This window comes from Balaenoptera acutorostrata, chromosome 1 (assembly GCF_949987535.1).
Source record: "Balaenoptera acutorostrata chromosome 1, mBalAcu1.1, whole genome shotgun sequence".
NCBI lineage: Eukaryota > Metazoa > Chordata > Mammalia > Artiodactyla > Balaenopteridae > Balaenoptera > Balaenoptera acutorostrata.
In genome coordinates, this window is record NC_080064.1 from 192,677,629 (window position 1) to 192,692,513 (window position 14,885).

Here is a 14,885-nt window from a genome sequence, read left to right on the forward strand (position 1 = left end):
TGTGAATTTTTACAGGATTAAAATATTTTTAAAGATAAATTAAAAGATACTAGTGTCAATATTCCTACTAAGTTATACTATACACCCAAGAATCTTAACTTGTAGAGACCATACAAAGGGCCAGAATTCAAATGTCTCAGTAATTATGTCAAAAATTCAAGAATACTTGCAACTTATGAGCACCAATATGGGTTATATTATGGAAAACTGTGTTTAAAGGTATGACTGATTAATATTTTAATTCCACTCTGGAAACAGAAACATACTTTTTGTGTGCATGGAAAGAAGCATAGGTGAAGCTCTTTCCTTCATATTCAGCAAAAAATGTACTTTCTTCCAAAACGATGTGGTACACTTCATTCCCAGAGCATCTGCCGTACATCTTCTGCCATTGTTCTGGCGATTGCTGGCCTTCTCTGCAACAAAAGCATACACACATACACACAGAGAGAGACAAACAGTGAATGCGGTTCAAAAAACAGTCCTTGTCATACATAATCTGGAGTTTTCCAACTGTAAGAATGGACAAGCACAGTTCAAAGAAGTTATCTGTGTGGTGCTCAAAATAATGACATGATTTACAAAGAGTTGCTATAAAAATTTCGAAACTAACACAACATAGAAGCTTAAGAGATGGCAAATTTTTAAAAAGTAGAAGGTTTTCACAATCCAGTTAATAAAAGCATTTATTGTGATCATGAACCAGTGAGCTATAGCATCTGATTTTTAGTCTTTGTTTATGTATATCATGTCATGCATGACCTATAATACTTGTCTTATAGTCTCAGTAATACAGCCCACTTCATCCCCTTTACAATACCTGCTTGGCTCCTGTATGTAATTGACTTTGCTTTGTATTTAAAATTATGAATACATACATCTCAACTTATCAGTTTGATTTTATAGAAAACATACTCTTAATTTCTGTACATATCATAGCAATGGATTTCTTCCAATTGTGTACCAGTTAAGAAAAGATACTTCTTTGTGATAAAAGTAAGGATCTCTAAAAGAGATTACCAGAAGTATTTTTTAAAAGAAGATAAGTTTATTACAGAAAGTGCAGTTTCTTTTTTATTCTAGAATATTCTGCTCAGTGAGTTTGGAAATTTATTAAAAACTCAACTTATGACAAAATTTATTGTGAATATACAATAATGATTTTTCCCATTTTGTACAATAAATTCCATTTACTTTTGGTGAATAAAGTTTAGGAACTCTGTAAGTACAACAAATGTACCTTCTAGAAGAAAAGAGATGAATTTATAAAAATCAAAATATTTCATCATAATCTCTGTAGCTTCTGGATGGATTAAAGCAGACAAGTCATTATTTATCATATTTTAAACTCCGAGTTTTGTCTGAAAACATTATAAAACACATATAAACATTTTCAAAGTGTCAATAAATTTTTTAAAAACCATATATTTTCCAGGTATGTTTCACTTGCACTTCATTCCTTCTTAAGGATGCTTAAGGGTTAAGAGTCTGGGCCTTGGAGTCTGACTGCCTGATCTGAACCCTAACTCTGCAATCTTGGGTGAGTTATTTAACTTCTCTGTGATACTTTACTTCTGTAAAAAACATTATCAGTCTTACTGGGTTGGATAAAATGGAAAACTAGGAAAATAAAACAAAACACATTTGACTATTGACTATATATGGTTACACCTAACTACTACTTCCTAAGAATGATTGTTCTTGGTGGAGAAAACTTTTCCTTTGGCCAATAGAAATAAAACTATTTTTGGTACGTAACATATTGCTACTTGGCAAGATAGTACTTGGCAAAGATAGAATCCGTTTAAAGGGCTGAAAATGTAAGAGAAGGTGCCAGTAATTCATCAGGGTTTGTTTGTCATCCAAAAGGCCTCATGGGGTCAAATAATTGTCACATAAGGTCACTAAAAGCTATTCAAGAGAATCACAAATCTAATTCCAGCAGCTGAAATGGAAATACAATATGGTAACTTGGAAGGAAACAGAAAAGGACGGGGTCAGACAAGGACAGTTCTGATGAATTTCCTTAAATCACTTGCTAGTTCTCATGCTATTTTATATTGGCACCTTTTTACCAAACATCTTTAATGAATCTCTAAATTCAGCTAATTGTAAATATACAATTTTTTTTGCATTCACTTCATGTTAATTACTTGAGAAATGTTGGAAATTAGCGACTCCATCTACTACTAATGGGTATGTCCAGGTCTCACTTATTAATTCCTACATGAAATATTTATTGAGCACTTGGGATGCGGCAAGAAAAGTTCTAGATTTCTAGGCGATGGCAGCTGACAAAAAAGGCAGACATACTTTCTTTCTTGAATCCTTTAGTGGAGGAAAACTGACAATATAGCAAATTATGTGTTGGAAGTGATAAGTGGTGGGGAGAAAAAGCGGAGAGGGAAATCGTTTTCAGGGGTGGATTGGAATATAAATAGTATGACTGAAGAAGACCTCGCTGAGAGAATGACATTTAAGTAAAAATCTTGAAAAGGGTGAGAGAGGTAGTCACAGGGGAGAAGACTCTCTGGCAGAAGCAGCAGCAATGCTTCCCTGAGGCAGGGGGATGCCTGGTATGGCTGAGGAGAAGCAAGGAACCCAGTTTGGCTGAGGTTGAGGAAGGAGGAGAAAATGAGGCCAGAGAAGTAACTGGCAGGGAGACAGGTCATGAAGATTTCTAAAATCTTACTCCTTTGACCTTTATAGGGAAAATTCGCAAAAGATTCTGACTTATACTTCGCAAAAATCCCTCTGGTCATTGTTCTGAGAATAGACTGAAGCAGCAGCAATGACCAGTGAGTAGTTCATTGCAATGATTTAGCAAGAAGATGATGGCTTGGACCAGGTGAGATTCTGGGTGTGTTCTGCAAGTGGACCTGAAAGTATTTGCTGATGGAAGAGAAAAATAAAAATAAACACCTTAAGTGCCCATGGCCATCAGAAATATGAAAATTAAATGAATAAATAAATATCCATACAGATAAAAGTGAAAATGTAAGTACTAATGCTTATAAAGCACCATGGGGAAATCTCAAATACAAAATGTTAAAAGAATTAAGTAGCTCTAGGTGGCTCGTTTAGTTAACTAGGTCCTAGGGAAGAAGACACGTAAATCAGAGATAGTATATGTGGGCTTCACAAACATTTGGAATGTTTATTTTTTCTAAATTTGGAATGCTAGGTTCATGGATGCTCATAATAATATTCTTATACCTTTGAATGTCTGAAATATTTTCTAACAAATAAAAAATAAAATGTATCACCAAAGTGAAAACACAAACCAGGACTAGTAGTAAGGATTTTAAGCTTTTTGTTGTTATATTTTTCACTGCTACCTTTCAAGGCAGCATTACAGGCTACACTATACAAGGCCTCCCTGCTTACCAATATTTTGAGACTAACATTTTATTTAGGCAGAAAGTAATATTTTCCCCTCTTACTATGATGAATGTATCAACAATTTTTTTCCAAATAGCTACCCAGTTATTCAATTTATTGAATAGTCCATCTTTTCACACACTGGTTTAAAATAACTCCCCTATCAAACACCAAATTCCTGTTGCCTATGGGCCTCAATCTCAACTTTCTAGTCGGGCAAATTGATTTGCCTCTACCCATTCCCTAACACTACCTATGTCGACTATTGTAGCTATAAAATTGTTTCAAAATACATCAGGATAATCCCTCTCATTATTATTCTCCTTCAAAACTTTTCTTGCTATTCTTGTCTCTTCATTTTTCCATACAAACTTAAAATCAGCTGGTTTACTTCGAAAAGAATACCTTTGATATGATTATTGGGATGATTAATAAATTTGGGTGAAACTGACAGCCTTGTGATATTGACAATCTTCATTTGTATGTTTATTACTTGTCTATTTCTGCCACCATCTCCCACTCATCCTGAAGCAGAATGTAAGCACCAGAACTTCTCAGTCCATTGTCTATCCTGATCTCTGTGGGATCTCCAGTAACTAGAACATCTTCTAGAATACAGTGAATGTTCAAAAAATGTTTGTTTAATGACAGCATTTAATTCTTCTGACAATCTGTGAGATGCATGCTAGTATTATGCCCACCACACAGATAAAGAAACTGAGGCTCAATGGTTTCAAGTCTTTGGTCTTGCCAGCATGGACAGACCAAAGAATTCAACCCAGGCAGTCTGGCTACAAACACTGCCCTTTACTCAGAAGCTTCAGTTCTGAGTAACTCCAGTATTTAGTGTGAATGTGTAGCTGTTCTATTACTTGTCTTCAGGATACTAGAATTTGAGAGCCAAATTTTCCTTTTACCCTTATTAATAATACAAGGCATTTTATAGCCTGTAGGTTTGTAATAAACAAAAACAAAATAAAAAACTTCTGATTTGTCTTCAACTTAGCATTCTACTCGAGTTTTCTTTTGTCTTTTCCTACTTTATGTATCTGGGGAGACTTAATTCAAGATTATTTTTGAATGAGAGGAAATTTATCATATAAATAAATAATATATTTCCAAATATTTTATACAAAAGAATTCTTTAATTCTACCACTTAAGTAGCTCTTAAGTAGCACTTACCCATTTCTCTACCATCAACTCTTACACTCTTAAAACTGTGCTAACCCATCTCCTAGCTTCTTTGCTTCCTGTGTTGATTGGTGCTACAATTGGAGTGAATTTCAAAATCTCAAATCACTTCATGTCACTCTCCTGCTGAAAATAGTTAAAGGGCTTCCTCCTTCCATTTGAAAAAGGTGAACTTTCTTACCATCATTACAAAGCCCTCCTGACCTATGCCATGCCTGTCTTCCAAATTTCAAATATCATTCCTGTGCCCTTTCTCTTGAGTTCTCCAGCCTTGAGCAGTCTTTAATTTCCCCTGAAGAAGAAACTCTCTTATCTTGGTCTTCTCACAATGCTGTTCTTTCTTCCTCCTATGCCTTCCTCGTTCCTGGACCCACAGCTCAGGCATTACTTTCTCAGCTGTGCGGTGGTGTACTTCCTTCATGATATTATAACACTAAATTGTATTAACTAATCCTTAATGTCTTGCTTCCCTGTGAAATAGGCCCCATGAGGAAAGGGATCATGTCCTGTTTACCACTCTATCTCTGAGACAAGACATCTGTTCTGACACAGAGTAACTGCTTAATAAATGTTTTGTTAAATGAACAAAGAATAACCTAACAATGTTCTTCATGCTCAGTTACTGAATGTTCTGCTTTTCTAATTATATAATTCCTTTCTCCTTCACCAGAATCATTTTTTAGGTCTCACCAATTACTTTCCCCATGATGAATTTGCTGTTAGAATGGGGGGTGGGGAACCTTCACTGAGTTTCATAATCATAAATGGATATGAAATGAACTTAACCTCAGCAGCAGTAAACAACACAAAAGATATTAAGGATAAAAAAGCAAAGAATGGAAAGCTCTGTGAAAAGCCATTTTAAAAAGACTTACTATGTGTTTACACTAATCAAATGAACATTTAGGGAAAATAGTTGGCTTGTGCATTTAATTCCTGTTAACCTTGAAGTAAACTCCAACCTGTAAAGTAGGATAGCCCGTAGTCTATTTCATACCCTTTCGAGGCTGCTCTACCATATTGACTGGAAATTAAATAGTAATCAATTCTTCCTAGACAGGTTTATGTCCACCTTTATTTTCAAAATAATGCCAGCTCCAGCTGTTTGCAAATGTGTTAGTAGAAAAAGAAAGAAGGAAGAAGAGGAATATGAAAAGAAAATATTCTACTAAGAAAGTAAAGGAAGTACAGAACGAAAGTGTATGCTCAGTACTTGAAAGAATCTCTTTAGAGCTCTATTTGCCCTGAATAAAGGGTAATGCTGTGAAATCCATGCATCCAATACCATAGTCATGAGAGCCTTAGAAAAATGTCAGTGGGCAGCCTAGAAGGAAAAGAAGCTTGTGCCTGCTCTTGTCTGCATTTTAAACCCTTAACAAAGGTCTTAGTGAGAAAAATATTTGGAAAAAAAAAAAAAAAAAAGGAAAGCGTAAGGACAGGTGATAGAGACTTGTTTATGAGAAAACAAACAAACAAAAAAATGTCCGGTGAAGTAAATTACAACTTCCATGTTAAAATCTTCACGACCTTGTAGCCTTCAGCCATGCTCTGTCAAATCTCCATCCCTGTCCTATAATAATAATGTCTTGGGCAGATCCCACTTCTTTCAAATCATGTTCAGTTATTAAAAAACCCAATCCCATCTGATTTGAAGCTCCAATCTTCCCAGCTCAGGCTAATTCTCCCTAGACTGCTGCTGCTCTAACTGGTCATCAATGGCCTCTGTGAAGGTGTCTTTTAGAGACATGTGAACATACTTTGTGGGGTATGAGGGGTGGGCCTCTGGGCACCATCACTGGGAAGCAAGAAACTCTCTTCCACTCTGTCTCACCTACTTCCCAGCAACACATCCCATCCACCCTATGGCCTCTGGGCTGCTTGGGTTTCCTCACCTTGTAGGCAGAACCCTTAGAGGGGGTACCACAGAGAGAACGTGCAAATCTTTTTAAGCCATCAGCTGAGCTGCTGGAAACCCACGCATGGGAGGGAAGGCTCTGCCATCTCTCTCTCTCAAATTCTTTTTTCTTCATGTTCAAATAATCACAGAAAACTACATACGCAGATGTCCAACTAGGGAACGAACTGCTAGTTCCCACTTCCTGCAGATACTCCACGAGTATTAGGTCATTTTTTGGACTTCACTTTATGAGGCTGGGCGTAGGTGCAAAAACACTGTGCTGCACTACTGGTCCCTCTCTGATCTTCTCTTCCTACAGAAAGGTGGGGAGATTAGAAAATGGGATACTTGACTCTTTTTCCTCCTCGGTTTTAGGTTATGGTCACCAATCCTGGGACAACATGAAAAGTCCCTCTCATGACCATAAAAGGCCAAACAGTGGGCAGTGACCCAGTTCCTGGAAATCTCTGTCCCTTCCCCAAAATAGTTGGAATAATTCTCCCACTAATTAGCCTATGAAATTACCCAGCCCATAAAAAACCAACCACCCCATATTTCAGGGCCTCTTTCACTCCCTGAGATGGACTACATTCTGTCTATGGAATTCTGTCTCTAAATAAACCTGCTTTCACTTTTAAAAAAATAAATAAATAAAAATAAAATAAAAATTTAAGAAAAGGTATGTTCGTTCTATCCTGTTTATTGTTCCCAAGTTAGAAACATCATTTGCTCCAGTTAACTTTTCAATGGTGCATAAATTCAGTTTGACAACTGATTTTATTTTTCTTTCAAATGCAAGCTGCACATTCCTTGTTAATCCACGATTACACTTTCAAGGCAAACGGGTTTTTATTGCCAGAGAGCAAATTAACTCCCATACAGTCTCCTGTGCTTCAACACGACCAACCAGTTGGAACAGGACAGTCAGCTAGTAAGCGCTTGGTCTGCAATTTGCAGAAACGTGCTTCATACAGGCCTCTGAATGCAATAAAAGAATCTGATATGGTTTTGGCTTTCAAAATTTCCCCACATCAAATTTTCCCAAAAGGAGAAAATAAGAATCTAACTGGAATTTCCTGTTCCAGATACAATACCTTGAAGTCTTATTATACTGCATTCTCTGTTCTTATTTCAGGAATGTACTGAACGACCCTGCTCAGTAATGTGGTTTGCATTTTTTTAAAAACAGCATACAACCTTATTTGATGGACAATGCCCTATTTTTAGGAAGATGTATGTTTTTGTAAAACTCAAACTAATAACTTTTAGAAGGTAAAATTCGATTTTTACGTTCATGTTTTCTTTGTGTATTTTAAAGATGCCACCAAACTAAAGGTAAACTCAAGAAGTGTAGGCAGGCATTACTGCCTTCAAGGTTGTACAATGAAATTATTAGTGCAAATCCATCTCTTCTACAGTATTATATCTGTCATTTTAAACACCTCCGCATCGTAATTATCAGATTTAGTTTTGCTAGTACATTTTGTTCCCTTCAATCCTAAATAAGGCATTTAAATATACAATAAATGGTTAGTTTCAGATTTACCAAAATTGACACAGACTGCCAAATTAGTTGCTTTTATATACTCATTTTTATTACCAAACTAAATTATTTTCATATCAATGGGAACAAAGAACATATTGTCACAAGGTATCTTTGGTATAAAATCCGTTCTTTGAGATGTAATAAAAGGCTTTACATATAACTGGAGGAAATCTTTGCCTTAGGAAAAGATGTCATTTACATTTATACTTGCAGAGTTACATAAGATAAAATTTCCTTATGATGCTTTATTTTAAAGATAAGAAAATCTATTTATTACTTCATTATACTTGATTGAAAGTAGATTTAAAAAGTCTAAAACAAGTGACCCAAAGGTTTTAATCTAACTGAAATTAACATATTTTATTTAATTCTATACTCTAGTAGTTCACCCATTTAATGTCAGCTTGGTTCCAGATAATTGTTTATATTCTTTACAGGAGCCTCTCTGAAAACACACATGAATTACATTAATTCACAACGGTCTCAAGCTTTTACTTTATTTAAAAATTAAAGTATTTAAATGGTATTCCAATTCCCTTTACTATTAATGTCAGGAATCTACAGTGAACACTGCAAGTAAAAGAAATGATTTTGACAAATTGTAGCCTGTGTCATTGAAAGCATAATTGTAATTTATGGAGTGGAAAGGGCATATTAGAGTAGATGGAAACTTCCACTACAGGTGAGGCTACAAAAGAAAGAGCTAACACAGAACTTCAGATGAACATTTATTCTTGCTGGTCTGGGGATCGATCTGACACACAAATTGGATTATCTTATCTAGTAAGAAAAGCAGTCAAGAACTCTAAGTAGAAGAGGTAATAAAACTCAAGATTAAGTAATAAAACTCAAGATTAAGCTGAACTTCCCCTGCTTTTTATGGTATCAGACATCAAAATCAAAACCTGAGTCCTAACATTAAAACCATGTAGAGGATGATAATCAATTTTCAACCACTAGATGGAACCAGAAAGCTGTTTGCCATTCTCAGGATAAGAAAAATTGCTGTGAAAGTGACGAGAGTAGAGAAATGCTATACAGCTTTCAAGCATTGTTAATAGTGAACATAAACAATGAACACCCTTATGAAAGAGATTTCAAAGAGAAATGAAATAAAGCTCCACCGTTAAATTTGAAAGGCTGATTGTACATGAAAGTGGCCCAAACTCACTACCCTAAAGTTTGTTTGTTCTTCAAAAATTCTAGTGTGGTTTTCTGAAGTGCTCACTTAACTCAAGAAGCCACCTAATTATCACACACACAAATCCTAAAATTCTGTGAAGACTTTTCACCTGCTTTTTAAACTGTCAGGTGAAAAATAAATTCATCTCTCATAATGACACTGAATTCTCAGCTCTTTAATTCCATTATTAAATAAGTCATATCCCACTGATTTTAAACTGTTCTCCTTTAGCATTAATAAAAATCCATAGCGAAGGTGTACCTTCCCCCTCTCTCTCAGAACACAGCCTGCTTGCTTATGAATAAGTACCATACGCTTAGCTTATGGTCAAGTGCTCCGTGCCCTTGTGCATTTGCATTGCTCTGCTGTATCTGTCACTTTAGTTGAGAACATCATAGTGAAGTCTTCAGAAAAGTTGTATTCCATAAATATTAATATTTAGGGATATAGGAGTTTCATAAGCTCCTATTGTTGTTATTCACATTTTATCATTTTGAGTATTTCTTTGCTCTTTTAAAATTATGTGTAACTAGCAAGTTTCTTCACTGGCTGTCCATGTTGTCATTTGGTTTATTCTCAAGGTATGCAAACTAATCTTACCATAGCCAAAAGAAACTACATTAATAAAATAAATCTACTAGGGGAAATTTATAATACATTCCAAACATACATAAGCCATGTTTACATTCTGTTCTGCCTTGTGTTGAATATTAGCTTTTTGTGATCAGAATGGAACGTTTTCATTTTTGCATTTCCCCAACTCCTAACACAGTGCCTTACACTGTACGAATGCATGTGATTGTTATCGTGGGATGAATGAATGAATGACCAAACCATAACAATATTTTAACTCTATTCAGTGCTATTTTTAGCATGGGACTTCATTCATAACTTAAATTGACCACACACACAAAAAAAATGCTCCCAGATTCTGGGCTTAATTTGAAGAGTTTTGAGGTATCTCAATAAAAATACGTTATCGAATTTTATTACTATGTCATTGTAGGCATTTTCTATTGACCATCATCTCTGAGGTGTGAGAGAAAAGAATTATCTCACAACAGATTCCCCACAGGGCTGTAAGTATAAAGTAGCAGTGACTATAGATACAGGTCTCTTGATTTTCCATTTTGTAAGCTGAGGATATTAGCTACTCTCCCTTCCACATCTCCTCCTTACTTTTCTCTAAAATATCATTTGCTGCACCTTTTTACATTGTTGAAAATGCAAATATCTGTATTTTGTTCCCTGGCTATAAATAAATCAATGGCTTCAGACAAAAGTGGAGAACCCGTTGTACATCTTAAACTTATACGTTACATATCAATTATAATAAAGCTGGGGAAAAAAAGTACAGAGAACCTGAGTTCAGTGATTATATTATTAGGATTATTGCAACATAGTTCATTTAAGAGTTCAGTGGAATGCTATAATTATATAAACTTCTCTGTATTCCCTGAGCAATTCAAGAGAGAATACAAAAAAAAAAAAAAAATTCCTTACTTACTGACCACCTATTGTTCAGTATTATGGCACATTTTAATTTGATTTATTATAGTTTCTTTTTTATTTTCTTGGAGTTTATGATTGCCTTTTTTTTTCCAATTGGGAGAGAAAACAGAAACTTCCTTTGCCACATCCCATTGTATATGTTGCTTTTAATCTAGTCCAGTCTCTTGTTGAGACTTGTCTGGCTTTTCCTATCTTGACCACAGCTTTTAGAAATCTTTGGTTTTAGCTATGGTACAGACATGTGGCCTAGGTTCTATCAATCAGACACAAATGCAGGAGTTTATTTTGGAAGTGAGCTAAATGAGGAAACAGGCAGGCGAGGGGCATCTATACTGTTGTGATGTCTGGCTGCAGAGGTAGCTGGCTCCCAGGATGTTCAGAGGTCAAAGTTCCTTATTGGGTTAGTTGTGAGGTGGGGCAGTGGGAACTGTTCATGCATGTTGAGCCTAAATAAAGGCTAACTTTCCTGTTCTGTGAGTTACCTATATTCCTCCATACACCTCTTTATAATCAGACTAGCTCAATGAATATCCTTGTCTAAAGTTAAGAATCCTAGTCAATATTGAGATTTCTCTTCCTTTCTACAAGTTTAAGAGAATTTTTCTTCACCATTACTGCTTTATAATTTGGCAGTGTTATGTCTCTAGGTGTGGTTCTCTTTCATTCATTGTCATTCACAAGCAAGAAACCCTGTCTATTTAAAGATTTAAATCTCCCTTCTTCTGTTGCAATTTCTTACATTCTATTCTCTCCATCCTTTCTGGAATTCCCATCAAATCAGATATTACCTCTTTTAGATTGATCTCGTGTACTGCGAATTATTTTTCCTACATATTCTATCTCTTTCTCTATTTTAAATCTGAAATCCTCAAGATTTCTAGGATGTTACCTTTCAAGGTTTTTATAATCACTCTGTTAATTTCAAAAGGTCTTTACTTTCTATTTCTCTACTATAACTCCTTTTCATATCTTCCTGGGATTAATAATTACAATTATTTTTAGCATTCTGGATTTGTGTATTTATGTATTATGGCTTTTCCCATTATTATTGAAGAGAAATCAGATCCTCCAGAATCATAATCAACAAATTTAAGTTAAATATTCTGAAAATTTTAAACTCTACAAATAAAAAAAATTCCTCAGCATTTTATTCCTTTGAACAATCATTATCACCCTTTCATAATCCTTCAGTATTCTTGTAAACTATTATTTATACTTCTCTACTGTTCAAAAATACATTTGAATTTCTTTTTAATGTATTTTTGTTCTCATTTACTGTGACTCTCCTTGCTTACAAACATTTGACTCTCCTTTCAAATGTTATAGTTTTTTGACCTTAGAAAAAATTGTTTACTAGTGAGTAGAAGACCCAACATCCCTATTATCCCAAAACAATTCCAGTGTGAATACAGATATTGTTCTCTTCTAGCTGGATTTGTTCCCTTCATTTCAACCTGCATGCTGGTTGTCAGCAAATGACAAGAGCCATATTTCAAAGTTCTGAGTATAATATATAGGGATATTAAATAGATTCCCTTGTCTGTGAATATGATTTGTTAAGTCACAGGTTACATCTTATATTAAGCAAGAAGGGCTCAAACTGTCTAGTCTGGGGTCTCTAAATGCCAGATTAAGAGGGTTGAACCCCAACCCCAAATTATATGCTAGCTTATAATTCAGACTAATTTATTTAGGAAAAATCTGATTTTTCCCATGGTAAATGTCTGACTAAACTTAATTATAGAGAAATGGTACTGTGGTGGAGGAAACAGGGTAACTTGTTCTGTATACAGAAATTCAATCAAAATGTGTCCTCTTTTTTTCTAGGAATCTTGCACCCCAGAGCCTCACTGGGGGCTGGGATTTTGTCCTTCTGTATCACCTTCTAAACATATGCTGGGATGGAGGTTTCATCAAGTTCATTTACCCACTTTCCGTCTTCTAGAAATTCACTGAAATCTCTTCTTTTTCACTGATAAAAGCTTATGACTTTTATTTATTTGCTATCATTTCAGTGGCGCAGATGAGGAAGAGCAGATGAAGACTATGGATCATAAACTACTTTGAACCAGGGGCCTCAATGAATCATCTTTAGTATATCCTTTACTTCATTTACTTAACTAGTGTTTTTTGAGCATTCATGCTGTGAAACACTATAGAAGGTATAAGAATGAGTAAGTTCCAATAAAGATGTTAAAAAAAAAAATGAGTAAGACATGTTCTCCACCTTAAACGAAATTATACCCTATTATGTAGGAAAAAATAAAGGGACCATAACACATGCTCTGGCAGAATGTCATAAAATTCTATGTGAGTTTGTAGAAGGGAAAGATCACATTAAATTGGGGAGTTTAAAAATATTCTTGAGGAGATAGAATTTTCGAATTTTAGCAAAACCCTCTAGGAAGGCAGAAAAGATTCAAGGCAGAGGGAACAACGTTAAAAAAAGATGTAGAAGGCGGAAACCGCAAAGTATATTTAGGATCATGTTATTTGGAGAACACGATACATATGAGTATCATGAGAAATAAGGATATAAAAATAAATTAGTACTAGAGCAAACAGGGCTTTAAATAAATAAAATGGATATACTTAAATCTAATTTGATAATGAAAGATGAGCTATTAAAGCCTTTCCAAGCAGAGGACTGTCAGACTGAGCAGTACCTGTATTTCTCAAGATATGTTTAATAGAATAATGTTCTAGTTAATCTTTTAATAGGTGTGATTAGGAAAAACATTTCTCGGGTAATCAAACAGATTTTGGATACACCTAATAAAATGTATTTCTGTGGAGATTTTCAGTACATGTTAGTTTGTATAAAAGAAAAATGAGTAACCTTCAGACATATATCGTTTCTCTTTCTTGCAATTACTCCATTCAGACCTCCAGTCTTGAAGTGTGTGTGTGTGTGTGTGTGTGTGTGTGTGTGTGTGTGTGTGTGATGGGAGAAATGGAGAAAGGGCCACCAGGGATATACAGACAATCTTTCTTAATTGCCATGATCAAAGAAGCAGCCTTCTGTGGAACCAGCAGAACCATCTGCTGTGCAATAGAGCTTTCATTATTTTTCTTTCTTATCTTCCTGGACAAACTTAATGAAGTGGCGGCCTTCGACCAGGCTTCACTTTCTTATCATCTCCTCATTTGTTCACACTATCTCAAAATGAGAAAGTCTCCATCGTCCAAAATTGTTTTCTCAGAATTTCCCAGAGACCAGTGACCTACTAATTCTGTTTGCGTCTTCTCCATCTTAAACCGTCTGTATTGTTAACCATTCAGTTCTTTCTAGAAATCCTTGCTCCTTTTTGTTCTGTTAAGTTATACTATAGTTGCTATCCTTTTCTTCCATCTGTTTCCTAAGGAAAAGCCTTAAGTGGTCAGTTTTCCCAAATCCCCACCATTTCTGCTTTCACCTCTGTGGCCCTGACTAGCCCTGATCTCTCCTCAGGAACCAAGAGTAGCAGTAATTTCCATGAGCAATGATACCTGCATCAGAAAGCAAATAGATCCAATACCAAACTCCTTTCTCCTGCCAAAATCACACATTTTATAGTTCTCTACTGTCAAACCTCAGTGTGTAAAGGGATTTTTTTCGTTTTTTCTCTTTTCTACATCCATAACTCATCAGTGGCCAAGTTGTGTAAATTCTAACTTTGCAATATTTTTCTTATCAATTCTCTCTTTCCTTCCCATTGATGATCACTAAGAGCCAAAATATTACCTCTTGGATGGGACTAATGAAATAAATAAATATTTTCATGAAAGTAAATGGAAAAGAAAAAAATTAAATTTTGATAGAGACAAAATGTCATCAAGATGGGCCAATTGAAGGTCTACCAACTGTTCTGATAATTTGGCATCTCCTTGCTAAAATCATCACGGTCCATGTTTGACAGCCTACAGTGATATCGGTCCAAAGAATAAACTTCTGTTCACCTTTCTAATGAGTTTGCCAAATAATTCAAAATGCTAATTTAATTGACAATAAGAAATACCCCTGCCAAGAGCACTGAGCACTCAAATGTAAATGAAGTGAGTGGGAGGGGAAAACTATGAAGGACTAAAATACAGAGTAAACTTGAATGAATAAAAGGAGCACAGTTATTCAAAGTCACCTAAAGTTAATATCATCTAGTTGACTCACAGATCAACTAGAACAAGATGAGTATAT

General features: G+C 35.2%; 1 protein-coding gene across 6 annotated transcripts in view; it reads right to left on the reverse strand.

The window, feature by feature from the left end:
• Positions 1 to 14,885, reverse strand: part of KCNT2 (potassium sodium-activated channel subfamily T member 2) — a 369,675-nt gene that overhangs the window by 106,207 nt on the left and 248,583 nt on the right. For all 6 annotated transcript variants that reach the window (XM_057529788.1, XM_057529796.1, XM_057529784.1 and 3 more), the window contains one exon: positions 267 to 416. In XM_057529788.1, the coding sequence (XP_057385771.1) occupies positions 267 to 416 (150 nt within the window). The remainder of the gene's footprint in view (positions 1 to 266; positions 417 to 14,885) is intronic.